A 16,410-nucleotide genomic window follows, 5' to 3' on the forward strand; every position below is an offset into this window, starting at 1 on the left:
ATCTTGGCTTGAGCTGAGCCAATCTGAGAAACCAGGAGCTTCTTCCAGGTCTCCCACATGGGTGCAGGGTCCCAAGGCTTTCCCAGGCCACAAGCTGGGAGCTGGATGGGAAGTGGAGCAGCTGAAACACATACCGGCACTCCTATGGGAGCCTGGCACTTGCAAGGTGAGGATTTAGCTACCTTGCCATTGTGCCAGCCCTTCCCGCAGTTTCTCGTGGCGGCTGCTGCTTGTCTTCTGTGTGTCTCTGTTCTCTCAGTTGGAGAATGGACAGAGCCAGCCACAGATCTCCCATCCACTTCACCCTGTGAATACCGTTAACAGCCATACCAGGGGTATCAATGCTGGGAGCCATGAACTCAAGGCTGGGCTCCCATGTGACAGGCCCAACTGCATGAGCCATGCGCTGCTGTCCGCCAGGGTCTGCTGTAGCAGGAAGCTGGAATCAGGGGCAGAGCCAGACTTGAACCCAGGACTCTGACAGGTCAGGCGAGCTTCCTGTGTGGTCTTAACCACTAAGCCAGTGCTGGCCCTGAGATGTCATGTTGAGACAAGCCTGGACGTGACTCGACAGAATACAAACTGCACCTTCCTGCGTCCCCTGCTGGAGAGGCCTGGCTGACACCTTCTTTTTCCCTGCTTGCTGCACGTGGGGGTGGCGGTGGGGAGCCTCCTTGGACCGTGGAGAGAGGAGGTCACCACTTTGGGAACCTTCAAGGACAGAGATGCCACAGTAATAGAGACCACCAGCCTACAGACAGTAACATGAGACTGCTTCCTGACCCACAACCATCCAGCTATTTTGATTTGCAAATTAAAGCACCCGAACCACCAGCACCACACACTGCAAACAAGCCTCGCCGTGGGTGGGAGGGCAGGGTGGCATCACCGGGGAAATGGGTTGGGATCAAATGTGTGCAGATACACAGCAAGAGAGCAGTGGCGGGTGGACGATGGGAGGGCTGACAGCCGGGAGATGGGGCCAGAGGGGCGAGACACGTGAAGAGGCTGGGCTGAACTTCTAGGGACCATAGCTAGTAAGGAGGAAAAGGAGAAGGGGCTGGAGGAAATGCTGTCAGAATCATAGAGGGCAAAGCAAGAAAATGTAGTTAGGGACATAGGTGAGCAGCTGGATCATCAACACGAGCCGCTCCAGTTAGAGACAGAGAGCACTTAGGGTGAGGGGCTGAGCTCAGCCGGGCGCCAGGGGGTCAAGATGGGGTCTCAGGCAGGAAGGCGGCGGCTGAGAAGGAACTTCTGGGGCATCAGGGATAATCCCAACCCCAGGAAGGGAACCTCCTGGAAGCGGAGCCATGCCCCACACTGATCTCAGGCACGGGCTGCCAGTTTGGTTTTCAGATTGTTTTGGGCCAAGTTGGAATTGGTGGAGTTACTGGTACTTAGGAAAGAAAAAGAGAAGATGGCAATGGACAGGCCCATCTAGCTCTGGAGTATTCTGAGGGGGCTTGACGCAGGCGAGAGGAGGGCAGAAGGCAGGGGCTGCAGTCACTTGGTGGCCTGTCCTGGGTGGGGTGGGTGCTGCTGCTGGACCTCACGGTGGCTCAAGTCCCTCAGGGTAGCCCCTCCTCTGTGGATGGCAGATGGGCTGCCCTACTTCACAGGAATGTTGTGGGGGACAGAGGAGCATGTGGGGGTCTCAGCCTCACAACCGTGGCATTTGCTAGCATCCCTGGCCCTGCTCTGCATTCACTCCCACAGAGGTTCTGTGATACAATTATTGGGGAACAGTGAAAAAATATCCCTCTTATTTGTAATGGTCACAGTGGGTCATCAGATGCCTGGCTTGGTGAGTTTGTTATCTTCCCACCCAGGCACAGAGGGCAAACCGGCATCCCTGGGGACCAAGAAGCCGGCAGCAGGTGACATGGGTTCATGTACACGCTGCCAGAGGCACGTGCTGAGGTTGTTTTGCATGTGTGGTTGCATTGGCTTCTAACGACAGGGAGTGTGCAATGCGGGGACCTTATGTTGCAGCTGAAAAAGGTGAGAGCTCAAGGAAGGTGAGACCGCGAGCAGCCAGGGTCCCTTAGCAGCTTCTGCCAAGAGACCCGCGCCTGGTATTCTAAAAGAGGCTTCGCTGCCCCCAGCTTGGGGCCGGGCCCTGACATCCGTGGGACACACATCTCCCACGGAGTGTTGTACAGAGGGAGGAGCTCGTGGGTCCAGAGAAGCACCTTTCCAAAAAATTATTTATTTGGCAGAATGTTGGAGAGAGAGAAAATGATACTCTTCTAGCCACTGGATCAGTGCCCAGATGGCTGTAACAGGTTTGGACTACATGGTAAACAGGAGCCAGGAACTCTGTCGGGGTCTCCCACGGGGGGAGGGGACCCTAAGGACGTGGGTCATCCTATGCCGCCTTCCCAGTTACATCTGGAAGGAAGCAGGGTCCGAAGGAGAGCAGTTGGCGCTCACACCAGCCCTCTGGTTGCACCCTAACCAGAAACATCTGGAACATCAGGCACAGAGAGATTTACAACAGCCATGAAGAGCAGAATGGGCCCACCACGACTTCATACCATGATAAAATGGTCGGAATCACTACTCCTGAGCCTTGGGGGCCATCGCTGAGTGTAATCAAGGCTTGAACACAAGCCCTCGGGTACTGCGCAGTGGCTATGGTAGCCGCAACAGCCTCCAGATAAATCCAAGGCAGGGAGTGTATACTGCATGGAAACTGAGCAGAGCAATAAGTCACGATTCTTTACCGGATGGTTGCCAGACAGGACTCCAGTTTCAAACTTACAAGTGGATTTCTGAAGTTTTCCACTTAATCTTTTCTGACCCTGGGTAACAGGGGAACAGTACAGTAGCACAGGCAAAGTGTTCAAGGTGGTTTCCACGGGCTAAAACCTTGTCAGGTGGGAGAGGGAGAGATGAGTGGCTGTGCAAGGAGGAGAATCAAGGTTGGTGGAAGGTAGCCTTATCAAGAAGCCCACCGCGGAGGTTCATGGCCGCAGAGTGCTTGGAGTAGGCATTTAGCGGGGCACGGAGTACCACATCCCACATTGGAGGACCTGGGTTCAGTCCCTGGCTCAGCTTCCTGACTGCTGCTTCCTGCACGCACACCCTGGGAGGCAGGGACGGTGGCTCACGCCAGTGTCCTGGTGTTCCCTCTCCACCACCATCTCGCAGGATGATCCTGCACCTGCAACCGCTCCGAGGTAACACACAGCCCGGGTATAATATTGAAGTTTCCTGAGCCGAGCAGGGAGCAGCGGCCAGTTCCCAGCCTTCTCACCTGGGCGACAGGTGGGAATGTCCCCAGAGTGACAGGCCGACTTGGAGATGTGGGCGAGAAAGCCACTGAAGAGTCATGTTTTAAAGAAGGTGGGGCCCGGGAGAGTCGGGGCACAAGCACCCTGGCCTCCCTGCGCGCCCCGGGCCCCAGGTCCGCCTGCGCCCCCTGGCCACCCCTCGCGCCCTGGGCCCCACCCGCGCCCCCTGGACCCCTGTGCGCCCCGCACGCCCCGAGCCACGCGGCGCGCGCGTGACAGCCCCGCCCCGGCCCGCCCCCGGCCGGGCGCTCGCAGCCCCGCGCAGCAGGGCCGGGCTCGGCTCCCAGCGCCGCGGAGCACTCGGCCCTGGCAGACGCCCCGAGATTGTTGTGAGGAGTCGCGCCAGTGGGTGAGCGCCGTAATCTGAACCAGCTGCGTCCAGACCGAGGCCCCATTTGCATTGTTTAACATACTTCGAAAATGAAGTGTTCATTTTTAACATTCCTCCTCCAATTGGTTTAATGCTGAATTACTGAAGAGGGCTAAGCGAAACCAGGTGCCTGCGGCCAGGGCTCGCAGTGGCTCCCAGCAACCCCGGCGCGCTCCCCGAGTCCGCGCCGCCCGCTCGCCACTCGCTCGGCCCCTCTGGAATAGAAATTGCCGCGAGCCCCAGGGGCCCCGCGCAGGCCGCCGCGCCGCCGCTCCTCCGAGGGTCCCGCCGGGGAGAGCCCTCCACACTCCGCGCCTTGGCCTCTCCGCGCGCGCCTCCGGACATGCCCGGCTTCGGAAGGTGAGCTCCGACCGCCGCGCTTTGCTCCAGGGGTCTGGAAACTTTGTTGCAAGACCTGACGGATTGGAAAAATAGCTGTGGCTGGGATTCAGGCAGTGTCAGGATATTGGAAAAGGCATTGGCTAGTGATGCAATGATACCGTTAATTATAAAAAGCTGCGTCTGTGTGATTCGCATCTTGAAGCCTTCTTGGGGGAGTGGGTGTTTTTTTCACACCGTTTCGGGACCGGGAGATTCTCAGGGCTTTGCATCTTCCTTCTTTGGGGAGGGGGCGGCGGGGGTGGTAGTGTACACAGGCAGCAACTTGGCGCACCTTTTTAGACTTTTAAAAACTATGTGTATCTACGTATATACATATAAATAAATTTGGGAGCCCAATTTCTAGTTCCCTAGAGATGATCTGGCTGTATCAGCCATTGCCCAAGCCGGCGGGCTCGCTGCTCTGCCCGAGAGTGCCTCTGCTCCGTGTCTGCGTGGGTCCCTGGAGTTTCCAGCAGAGGTGCATGGGGGCTCCTCCCGGCTGCTTCTAGGGACACTGCAGTCACAGCGCAGTCACCCTGCAACCTGGACAGGCTCGATTTAGGTGGCATCTACGCTGTCCCTTCTGTGGACTCTTGAAGACATAGCTGCCATTGGCAAGCAAACTGCCTGTGTCCGTGGCACACACGCAGACCACTGATGTCTCCGTGTCGTCTTGGCCCCGGGACCAGACCTTGTCTCTGCCCTCCTCCTGTAGGGTGGCGTGCAAAGCCAGTGGTCTCACCTACTGTACAAACCTCTCAGGATCACCGATGACAATTTCCCCCTCCCAGCCCCTGGGGTCCTGCCCTCGGTGCATCTTTTTTTTGTGGGGGGGGACTTTTTCCAGGGTTTTTCCTGACAAGGTGCAGCTCTTGGTCCAACTGCAAGAGCAGTGGTGTTGGCTATTTATTTCTTTTTGGAAAACCTTCTCTGTGAGCCTGGAGCTGACTTGGCCCCCAGCACCCGGCTGTAGCTCTTCCAGGAGGTCGGGCTTGCGAACTGGCCCCGGCCAGCCCCTGGGGCTGCTTCCAGCCAAGAGCGGGGAGGAAGGGGGAGACACGGGTTAGCATGCCTTTCCCACCAGCCCTCGAAGCCCACTGCATGCAGTCAGTCTGTTCTGTCTCCAACATAAACGAGACAGGATTTTATAACCCACCGAAAGGAAACTTCATGTGAAGAAACAGGAAAACATTGAAATTCATAATATACAGACTGGAAAATAAATTTGTTATTGTTCTTTCATTCCTTCCAGATAGAAATCTGGCTGTTGCAAAAAAAAAAAAATCACAAAGTCTTGGGATTTGGCTCTGCACTCTATAAGGTCAGGGCTGTCTCAAGTCTTCTAGAACCGGGCTCATGCCGGAGTGTGGATGGGATGGAAGCCTGTGGGTGCACTGTCTGTGTTTGGGTCTGTGGGGGCCAGAAGCGTGAATGGGCTTGCAACTCTCACTCAGCCTCAGGTCTCTGGTTCCTCTGAATGGCTCCTGACTCCAGTGTTTCAAGTGCTCCCCCCACCCCTGGGTGCCAGCTCAGGCAGGCTGTGTGTCTGAGACGTAAGGAAGCTGTGTAAGGAAGCTGTGTAATGTGGTAGAAATTCTTAGAGAGAGATTGCAGAGGGCCCTGGCTGCTTTGGGCAGACATAGGCCACTGAAGCCAACCAGGACCCAATCTACTGCCCCACTGAGAAAGTCTGTGATGTCACCTCCAGCAGGAAGTCTTCCCTGATCTGTCTGGTGGCAGTTCCACCAAGCTCTCTCAGCATCCAGTGGGCATTTCTGTCCGTGTCCTCCGTGGGTTGTAGACACATCATCTGCCCATGTGGCCCTGGAGCACAGTGGCCAGGTCCTGCATTTGTAGCTCTCTGCCCAGTGTCCTTGGCTACAAGAGGTGCTTGCTTGGATCAGTCACCACTGACCCCAGCAGAAGTCACACTAGACACAGTGTAGCATTTTACACCTTAACCACTCTGAAGCAGCCAGCTCAGTGGTCACTAACAGCCAGGACTATTTTCAACTTGTAAAACTAGAACAACTCTGGTCCCTGTACACAGAAGTTCCTGCCTTCTCTCTGCTGAGCTCCTGGCGGTCATCACTCTCTCTGCCTGCTCTAGGTACCATGTGAGGAATCAGACAGTGCCCGCCGATGGCTGTGTGCTGCACGTAGCATAGCGTCCTCTGAGTTGCCCATGCGGTCGCCTGTGCCAGGATGTCCTGCCTCTTGAAGGCTATGTCCCCTCAGATGCAGAGACCACATTTACCCTTCCCTCTGGTGTGTGTTGGCCTTGCGGCCGTTGAGACTGTCTCTGCTTTCCGATCTTGGGGGTGTGTCCCTCGAGGTCAGCTTGCTGGATTGCGTGTTGCTTCCACGTTTAAGTTGGGGAGGACTCCTTCGTCTTTTCCATAGTAGCTGCACTGTCAACCATCAGCATCACATTAAAATGACAGTTTCTCTTCATTGTCCCCAACACTTGTGATCGTTGCATGACCATCATAACAGGCATGAGGAGATACAGATTTACATTTTTCTGGCATATCAGTGGCCACGGTCTCACTGGATGAAGGCCTGTGGGTGAGACAGGGCAGGGGGACGGGCTTAGGGATGGTCAGGAGCTTGTGACGGGCAGCACCGATTGCCTGTGGTTTCCAGGCCACTCTGCCTACGGGATTTGTTCCTCTTCCATCTGCATGGGGGTCTCTGCATGCTCCCCTCCATTGGGACTTGCTGGGGCAGCGTGTTTTGGCCATATCTGGAAGAACCACACTGGGGGATTAGGCTGTCCCAGCCCACCTATGGTTATGAACGTGGCCTGAGGGGTACAGCTCTGGCCACGTGACACCTCTCTCCATTTTCCACTTTTCCTTTCACAGAGTGAGGTGTGGTTTGAAAAGTCTGCCATGACCATTGCCAAGCAGAGGGGTTCAAAATGCAGAGAGATCTTGCATGAGGAATGGGCACTAACAACACGTTGTGTAGCCCACAGTATGACTTTCAGACTTTTTGGTGGGAAGAGAGGAAGAAGTTAAACCCTTTATTTAAAAACTTGATTCAACTGCTTACCGTACTATATGAAGCCAGCAGAAGATAAGAGGCTGTGTGGGATGGTCAGGGTAGCTGGAAGCCCCTTTGTCCTCCTGGGAGTGTCACCCCTCCCACGTGGCGACATCATGGCCCTCCTGACAGGCAAGCTTTCCCTGAAGAAGCCAAGGGGCTCACATCTGATTTCTCTCTCTCTGCAGGATACTCACCGTCACCATTCTGGCGCTCTGGGTGCCCAGTCCCGGGAAGGCTCAGGTAAGCATCCCGTGTTTTTGGATTGTCTGGGGATCTGATCGGAAGCCAGGCCAGGGGACACCAACCTTGCATGTGGGAGATCCAGGATGGTGGAGGCCGGGAGGCCTTGGCAGGGTGCCTAACCAGGGCTCTTGGTTATACAGAAATGACAGTGGTGTTGCAGACAGATGCAGACTTGGCCCAGGAGACACACTTTCTGAGTGGCAGGGCTCACAGCAGGACTCAGGATTTTGACTCCCAAATCCAAGGCTGTCTTAGTCAAGGTCATGGGCAGTTTGTGGGCATAGCAGCTAAGATGCTGGTTGGAACACCTGCATTCCTCACCCAAGTGCTTGAATGGGAGTCCGATTCCACAGCAGGCCTGGCTCAAGTCCTTGGATTCTTGCCACCCATGTGGGAGACCTGGGTGGAGTCCCTGATGCCCAGATTCAGCCTGGCTCAGCCCCCGTTGCGATGGGCATTTGAGGAATGAACCAGCTCTATCTATCTCTCAAATACGACATCATTTTTTTTTTAAACTGAATTCTGCTGCCTCCTGATTTTTCTTACACATTCAAACCAAGACGTGATCTGGTATTTCTGGGCCATGATGTCCCCAGGCTGACTGCTGAGCGTGCTTGGTGGCTCTCTGCCTGTTCCTACACATGTCCCCTACTGCAGGAGGGGCAGTAGGATGGGGCACCCTGAGAAATGCAGCTCTAGGGCTGGGAGTGCCCTTTGCAGGTTAGGGGCCCCAGGGAGGAGTGTGAAGGGGGTGGGTGGGCCTTGCTCAGGGCAAGGGTTTAGAAGCACCTGCAACAGCCTAGACTTTGTAATGTGGCGGGAGAGGGAATCCAGGTGGGCCAAGCCCCTCCTGCAGGCTCAGAGTGCCCCACCCCGACCATGTCCCTAGTCTGAGGAAGCCACAAGAGGAGCCCCTAGAGCTGCCCCCTCCAGCCTGTGGGACACCTTTGAAGGCACTGAGTGGGGCTCAGATTGGGCAGCAGTCACAGGTGTGTGTGTGTGTGTGTGTGTGTTCTGTGGGTGGCCACGTTGTGTGTAGTAACACACTGAGTACTCATGCTGCTTAGAAGTGAAGACTATCATCCCATTTTAGACAGGAAGACTGAGGCATGGGAAAGTTCTGCAGAGGGTATGGATGAGAGCAGATTATGGAGTCAAGCAGCCCAGTGGACTTTTTATTTTCTTTTAATATTTAATAATTTGGCAGGCATTGAGAAAGAGAGAGTGAGGGTCAGTGCTTCCCCGCACTGGTTCACTGCCTGAGTAGCCACAATGGCTGGAGCTGGCCTGGTCTACATCTGGAAGCCAGGAGCTTCTTCCAGGTGCAGGAGCCCAAGCACGTGGACCACCCTCTGCTGCCGCCCCAAGCACATTAGCAGGAAGCTGGATTGGAAGTGGAGCAGCTGGCACTCAAACCAGTGCCCACAGGAGATATGACGCCGTGTGTCCAGCTTTATCCACTACATCGTGAGGCCTGGCACCCTGAGAGTGAGGACCTGTGATGCCCAGAGCCCTTGTCCTTCAGTGCAGTCTGTCCATTCCCAAAAGAGAATGGACACCTGGGACACGTGGTGCCCGGATGTGGGTAGCATCACTTTTCCTGAGAAAGAATGAATAGCCTGAGGAGATGCAGGTGTGTTCTGGGCTGTGAAGGCACCATTCCCACATCCATGTGGCAGACTGCCTGGCTCCTGACGCATTAGTTTCCTGCTAATGCAGACTATGGGGGCAACAGACTGGCTCAAGTGCCAGGGTCCCTGCTGCCCACATGGGAGCCCTGTATTGAGCTCCTGCCTCCCAGTGTGGGCCTCTGGGGAGTGAACCAGTGAGTGGTGGTGTCTGTCTGTCCCCTTGTAAACATTTTTTTTCTAAAGATTATTTGTTTTATTTGAGAGAGGGAGAGAAGATGAGGAAAATTAAGAAAATGATCAATCGATTAACTCATCTTACACCCTCTGGTTCCCAAATGCCTGCGGTAGCAGATGGCCAGAGCTGGGCAGGAGCCAGGAACTCCATCAGGGTCTCCCACATCAGTGGCAGGGCTCCACCTCCTGGGACCATTCCAGGCACATGAATGTGGAACCGGGTCGGAAGTGGCCCCGCCATCATTCAAGCTCTGATAGGGGAGCCTGATGTGACAGCTGGTGGCTTGACCTGCCGTGCCACGATGCAGGCCCCTGCAAAAATCTCTTTTTGAAAAGTGATAAAAATGGGGAGTGAGGAGCAACGATGAGGAGGCTGGGGGGTGATGCTAAGGATGGAACGACTGTAAGGGGAAAGTGTAAGAAGAGTCCGTGGGAGCTGCAGTGCGGGGTGGGGTCTTTAAACTCCATCTCCTGGATGCTCCGCCATGCAGCCCAGATGCTCTGGTAACAGAGGACGGCAGGACGTGGCGAACTGACCTTGCGTGTCTCCTCTGTTCTTTCCCACAGCAACAATGCACTAACGGCTTTGACCTGGACCGCCAGTCGGGACAGTGTTTAGGTAGGAGCCCACGCAGATCTCTCTCTGGGCTGGGGTTGGGGAGGGACAGGACTCAGGGCCAGCCTACGGTGGCTGAGCAGGGGGCAGGTGTGTGCATTTTTTACCTCAGTTGTTCCACCTTGTCCAGTCCTTGATGGCCTTGTCCATGGCCACCCCGGTGACGTGCAGGGACAGAAGGCAGTGGTGCCTTTCCCTCCTTTAGCTGCTGAGCGCAGCGAGGGCTGGGAGAACTGACCCCTGCCCGCAAGGGGCTTTCTGGCTGGTACTGCCACTATACCATGACCACAGACTTGGTGGCTTGGTCAATATCCACATTAATGACCTCTTAGTTTCCTAGGCAGGGAGTTCAACCTGGGTGTACCAGGCCACAGTCAACAGGTGTCAGCGTGGCTGTGTTGCTTTCTGGGGGAGAAACGGAGGCTCCACTACCCCACTCACTCAGGGAAGTTTGGTATAGCTGAAGCTGAGTCCCTCTTTTTTCACTGAGGACCTTCTTAGCTTCCCCTCTTTCTTGGCTGGTGGTCCCCTGATCCATCCTGAAAAAGACTCATAGTGAGTCAAATATACTTTGCATCTCCACTCTTTTTTCCCCCTTGTAGCACCTCTCTGGCTGATCCCCTGCCCCGTCTGCTGCTTTGAAGGACTTGCATTCCTTAGGGTCCCCCCAACCTCTGAATTGGTGCAGGATAAGCTCCCCAGCTCCAGGGCAGCTGACTAGTGACCTAAATTTATTTATTTATTTATTTATTTATTTATTTATTTAGAAAGTCAGATATACAGAGAGGAGGAGAAACAGAGAGGAAGATCTTCCATCCTATGATTCACTCCCCAAGTGGCCGCAACGACCGGTGCTGTGCCAATCCGAAACCAGGAACCAGGAACTTCTTTCCGGGTCTCCCACGTGGGTGCAGGGTCCCAAGGCTTTGGGCCATCCTCAAGTGCTTCCCCAGATCACAAGCAGGGAGCTGGATAGGAAGTGGAGTTGCCAGGATTAGAACCAGCACCCATATGGGATCCCAGTGCGTTCAAGGCGAGGACCTTAACCATTACGCTGTCACACCCGGCCCAAGCGACCTAAATTTAGACCGCTGCCATCATTCCCCTTTGCCTTGTCACTTTAACCTAGTCACAGGGAACAGGATGGTTTGGGTACATGTGTCTCAGGGGTGGGGCTCAGCATGGCATGGGTTTCTTAGGTAGGAGGGCTGCTGGGAAGAGCTGCTGCAAGGCCTCCTCTGCCCAGGAAGCAGCCTCTGAGGCTGGCCACATGACCCAGGTTCCAGAAGGGGCTCAGCTGCTGGCTGCCCCCCGCTCCCCACATGCCCCTGATAGGCCAACATCATCATTTCCCAGCGCCATTAGGGACTGTGGGTGCTGCCTTGTGGGGCTCAGTGGATGCTGCCTTGAAAGCAAGGCTTTGGATGACACACCTGTTGCTCTGACTCAGGGAGGTAGGTGTTTGGGAGCTCCGGTGTCACCTGTGGGTAGCAGGAGCTGGCTGACCCGGCGTGTCTTGAGGTCTTCCCCACGCATGGCTGTTTGTCTTTGGAGCTCCCTTGCAATGCACATGCATGTGTATGGCGTGTGTTTGAGGCCAGCTAACACAGCGTTCCCGTGTGTGACCTCCGCAGATGTGGACGAATGCCGGACCATCCCCGAGGCGTGCCGTGGAGACATGATGTGTGTGAATCAGAATGGTGGCTACCTGTGCATCCCACGGACGAACACCATGTACCGTGGGCCCTATTCCAACCCCTATTCCACATCCTACTCGGGACCCTACCCGGCGGCTGCTCCACCTCTCTCAGCACCCAACTACCCCACGATTTCCAGGCCTCTCATCTGCCGCTTCGGGTACCAGATGGATGAAGGCAACCAGTGTGTGGGTGAGTAGCCGCCATCTTCCTTCCTCCCCAGGGTGTGACCCCAGCCTAGGGTGTCACGTTCTTCCCATGGGCACCTGTCATCCCTACAGACTGTATCGCTGTTCCTGTCGCAGTCCCCAGGTACACTCTGCTGTGTCAGTCACGGTCCTCCGAAAGGCACTTGTCTTCTGTCTCCTGTCTCTCCTCTGTATACTCAGCAACTACACTCAGGCTTTTCCCAGTTAACCGACACTTGTGTCTGCTCAAACTTGGTACGTGAATTCCCTAGAGTTCTAGAAAGGGCCAGAGCTCTGTCTTCCCTTCTCCTTTGCTTGATGTCCACCTGCAAAAGAAACCTGGAAGGCCCAGGTCAACTGCCCTGGAAGGAAAGCTGGTTCTTTTGGTGGGAACCAAAGTAGTTCTGATCAAAAGAGGTCGCTTTGATGAGAACTCACAGCAAGAGACCCCAGGCAGTGGCCAGGATGTACTTGCACCCACTGACCACTGTGGCCCTCGCTGTGGTCCTGTTGGCTGTGAGCAAAGCCTGTAGCCTTGTGTGGCATTGGGACATGCTCTCAATGAACACTGCGGCCTTTTTGGATCATATACTCCCATCTGCAAAGTCTCCCTGTGCTTGCATCCCCATTCTGTGCATATCCTATTATCTGGATTATAACATCCATGCGTATCCTGTGATACTCTACGGTTCAGAGCACAGTGCACAGAGCACTTATAGAAAATAGAAATAGATGAGCCCTCCAGGGCTCTTTTCGCACACATCTTGGGTGCCAGGCTTTGGGGCAAGGCCTTGGGGGCTGGCAGGGCAGGCCACACTGGCTGTCTCAGCCCTCCTGCTGGCTGCTTTTGCACAGCAGTTGGGAGCTGTTACCACAAAGCCCTCTGGAATCCTGCCTTCCCTCTTGCCAGAATCCCCAGTGCCCTTGGCCATGAGGACATGTCTGGGAGATCAATTCATGCCCACTCCCTGTGACGTCATGCCATCATTGGCTCCGAACCTGTTCCCGAGGAGATGCCGGGCCTTCATAATGACCCTTTTGTAAGGAAAACACAGTCCAGGAACCCCGGGCGAAGACTGGCACGGGGCCTCCATTGCAGAAATGCCTTGCATTATGCTTTTAGGAGTTGCAGCTCCTGCTGACTTCCCTCCGGCCCACCCCCAGCTTCCTGCCCAGCCTGGGGAGGTCCCTCGGGGCTTTGTGAGAGGGGCCCCAGGGGGCAGAGGGCAAAAGCAAGGGGCAGAGCTTTCTCCCCTGTTCTTCCAGGAACTGGGCTGGGATGGGAACAGGCATGGGCAAGCAAGGTGGCAGAAGAGAGCAGGGGAAGATGGGGCATGGGGGCATGCCAAGGGAAGCCAAGAAGGTGAGCCCTGAGGGGTCACTGCTCCCACAGGAGGGGGCCAGGCCGTCCCAGATATAGCTCTGGGTGTGGCAGCACCTTGTGAGCCCTGGGAGAGTTTGGGAAGCCTTGCTCCTCCCCCACTTCCTCCAAGTTGAAGCCAACCCTCAGCAGTGACTGCCACAGCATTAATGGTGACTGTGGGGGACTGTTTGATGGGAAGGGGGTGATGTGTCAGTTACTGACCTTATCGTGTTGATATAGTGCAAGGTGTCTCGATCACGAACATGTCTCTCGTTCCTGCCATAAGACGCCTTATAGCCCTTACCCTCTGGCTCCCTTCTGTCCCTTGAAATGAGCTTTCATGTTACCAGTCTTGTAGAGGGTTTGGGGTTTGTTTTAATCAATTAATTATTTGAAAGGTAGGGCCTGGTGCAATGGTTCAGTGGTTCAATTCTTGCCTTGCATATGCCGAGATCCCATATGAGCGCCGGTTCATGTCCTGCTGCTCCACTTCCCATCCAGCTCCCTGCTTGTGGCCTGGGAAAGCAGTGGAGAATGACCCAGAGCCTTGGGACCCTGCACCCGTGTGGGAGACTCTGGAAGAAGTTCCTGGCTCCTGCTTTGGCTTAGCTCAGCTTCGGGCATTGTGGCCACTTGGGGAGTGACCAGCGGATGGAAGATCTTTGTCTCTCCTTCTCTTTGTAAAGCTGTCTTTCCAATTAAAATAAATCTTAAAAAAAAAAAAAAAGCAGTTACCGAAAGGGAGAGAACGATTTTCTATTCTCTGAATTTCTTCCCAAATAATCACAGTAGCCAGTATTGGGCCAGGGCTGAGGCGAGGTGTGGGGAACTCTATCTGGGTCTCCTATGGGGGTGTTGGACCATCCTCTGCTGCATTCCCAGTGCATTAGCAGGGCGCTGGATCAGGAATGGAGCAGCGTGGACACAACCCAGTTCTGCAATATGGGATGGTAGCATTGCAGGTAACCCACTGTGCCACGTAGCTTGCCACAAGGGTTGAATTTCTTGCTGCTTTCCAGCAGTAGAAATTGGGGGCCAACCTGTGCTTCCAGGGAACCTCAACAGAGAGGCACCACAGGAAGTTGCTGAGAAGAGCTGTCCTCAAATGCCAGTGTGTAGGAGACTCGCCAGGAGAAAGATTCCAATCCCAGGGGGCCTGGGGCGAGTCATCCCACAGGTGAGGTGGAGCTGCTGGCCTGGGGACCACACCTTGAGTAGCAAGGTCCTGCTCCATCCAAGTCTCAGGACTGCAGTTAAAGAGAAACAGAAGGTTTACTTTATCTAAGTAAACCCTGAACTGCTTGAGCTTGTTAGTAGAACAAAACACACAAGGAAGGAATAATTTTTAAGTGTTGGGAGAGGCAGCATAGTGTGGCGGAGGAAGGGAGCAGATGAGAGGCAGGACTACCGTCTTTGGTGCTGCGTGGCTGTGTGGCACTCCTGGAGTTGCTTCCATCTTAAGACAAAGGGCTGGTCTTACATCAGGAGTCTTACCCTGGGATCTCTCCAGGGCGCAGGCCACAAGCCACCGGACTCATAGCAGCACATGGGACAACCAAAGACTCAAATATTTACATCTGGCTTGCCAGCAGCGGCAGCTGTTTTGAAATACCTTGAAGGATTTTAAATGTTTTGAAATACCATTCATGCAAATCACAACCTCAGAATGTCGAAGGTACTAGATCTGCTGCCGAATTTTTGCTAATGTTTATTAGTTAGTTAATTATCTGTTTGAAGCACACACAGAGACAGAGAGAGAGAGACACAGAGAGAGAGAGAGAGAAAGAGAGAAATCTGGTTCATCTGCTGGTTCACTTCCCAGGTGTCGTAATAGCAAGATCTGTGCCAAGCTAAAGGCAGGTGCCAGGAACTCCACCCTGAGCTGTCACATGGGTACCAGAGAGTCAATCACTTGGGTTCAATCTTTGCTGCCTTCCTGGGCACATTAGCAGGAAGCTGGATCACAAGTAGAGCAGCAGGGACTTGAACCTGACCCCTGATGTGGACTGCCAATGTGGGATGCGTGCATTGCACACCTTGGCCTGCCCGGCTGCGCCACAGCTCTGACCCCGTCTTGTTATTTGATGCACTGGGAAAGAGGTCTGCAAGAGCTTACCAAAATGCATACTAAGAGAAAAATCTGTAAAAGGTTTTTTATGCACCAAAGTCAACTTCTGTTTTCATTGCATTCTGCGTGACCTTTTTGAAGTTCTCTCATGTGACTGTCTACCTGGGTGTAACTTTATGACTCGTTTTAAGAGGAAGTTTCCATAAATGTCTTTCAGTCAGCTTGACCTCCCAGGCCATCCTATGTGTTTTATTTTGGGCAGTGCACAGCGTTTTTCTAAGGAAAGGGTCCGGGGACTCAGCAGTTAGCTTGGTGACACCTGCACCAATGGCCTCAGCTCTGCCCTGGGTAACTTGAGAATGTTCACAGCCCCTCAAGTTTTCTAGGCATACCACTTTTGTGTCCAGACAGTCTGGATTTCCTGTTAACTCTTTCTTGCCCACGTGGCCGGGGCCATGGTCTCCTCTACGGGTATTTTAGTCTGACTACATGCTCAGTGACATCTTCTGCTGGGCAGATGCCAATTCCCCATTCATAAGGAGGTTCCTCCTACCCCAGCTGCAGTTGGCTTTGGTGGCTGGCTCGCAGCTTGATGAGGTCAGGGCAGCCATTGGCCTCTCCTGCGTTGGGTGGGGTCCTGGTGGTGGGGCAAGGCCAGCCCTCGGTGCCTCTGTGCAGCTGGTCACTTCCCCATTGCCTAGCGTGGCAGTTTTCTCAATGACCTGTAAGTTGTTCTTGGCTCACGCCCTGTTCCTTTTTGTTATATTCCACTATGGAATCGGCCGGTGGTGTGGGAAAAGCAAGGGACCGGGTGAAATGTGGATCTTTCACAGCAGGGCTGCCCAGCTCTGCTTCCACTGATCCCAGCCCAGATACCAAGTTCCTGGGACTCCTGTGAGTAGCAGGCAGGGACAATGAGTGGCAGTCCCCTGCTCAACAGACCACATGGCCCTGTGCTTGCCCAGTTAGTGGGAGGGTGTGTTCAGGTGTATCTGTAAGAGGTGGATTGGGTCAGCCTTCTCTTCTGGTTGCAGATGCTTTTTTTCCTGGAACATGTATTTACTTGAAACACGGGGAGAGCAAGAGTGAAGATCTTTCATCTGTTGGGACTCTGAGACTGCAATATGGGAGGAGGGAAGTGGCTCCCAGCCATGACGATGGACACTGTGCCTAGTCTTGTTTTCAAGCATCCCGTTGGGAGTGGATTGACTGCGCAGCTAGGAGTGGGAGCTCAGAGTTGCTTACATGGGACTCTGTGCTCCTGCAGAG

The 16,410-nt window shown here is 54.5% G+C and overlaps 1 protein-coding gene across 1 annotated transcript in view; it reads left to right on the forward strand.

The window, feature by feature from the left end:
- Nucleotides 1-3,521: 3,521 nt before the first annotated feature.
- Nucleotides 3,522-16,410, forward strand: part of FBLN5 (fibulin 5) — a 60,146-nt gene continuing 47,257 nt past the window's right edge. Inside the window, exons 1-4 of the mRNA XM_040975148.1 lie at nt 3,522-4,029; nt 7,287-7,341; nt 9,777-9,828; nt 11,460-11,714. Coding sequence (XP_040831082.1) covers nt 4,013-4,029; nt 7,287-7,341; nt 9,777-9,828; nt 11,460-11,714 — 379 coding nt within the window. The 5' untranslated portion in view covers nt 3,522-4,012. The remainder of the gene's footprint in view (nt 4,030-7,286; nt 7,342-9,776; nt 9,829-11,459; nt 11,715-16,410) is intronic.

Source organism: Ochotona curzoniae, unplaced genomic scaffold, assembly GCF_017591425.1.
Source record: "Ochotona curzoniae isolate NIBS_2020 unplaced genomic scaffold, NIBS_Ocur_1.0 contig_2688, whole genome shotgun sequence".
Classification (NCBI taxonomy): Eukaryota; Metazoa; Chordata; class Mammalia; order Lagomorpha; family Ochotonidae; genus Ochotona; species Ochotona curzoniae.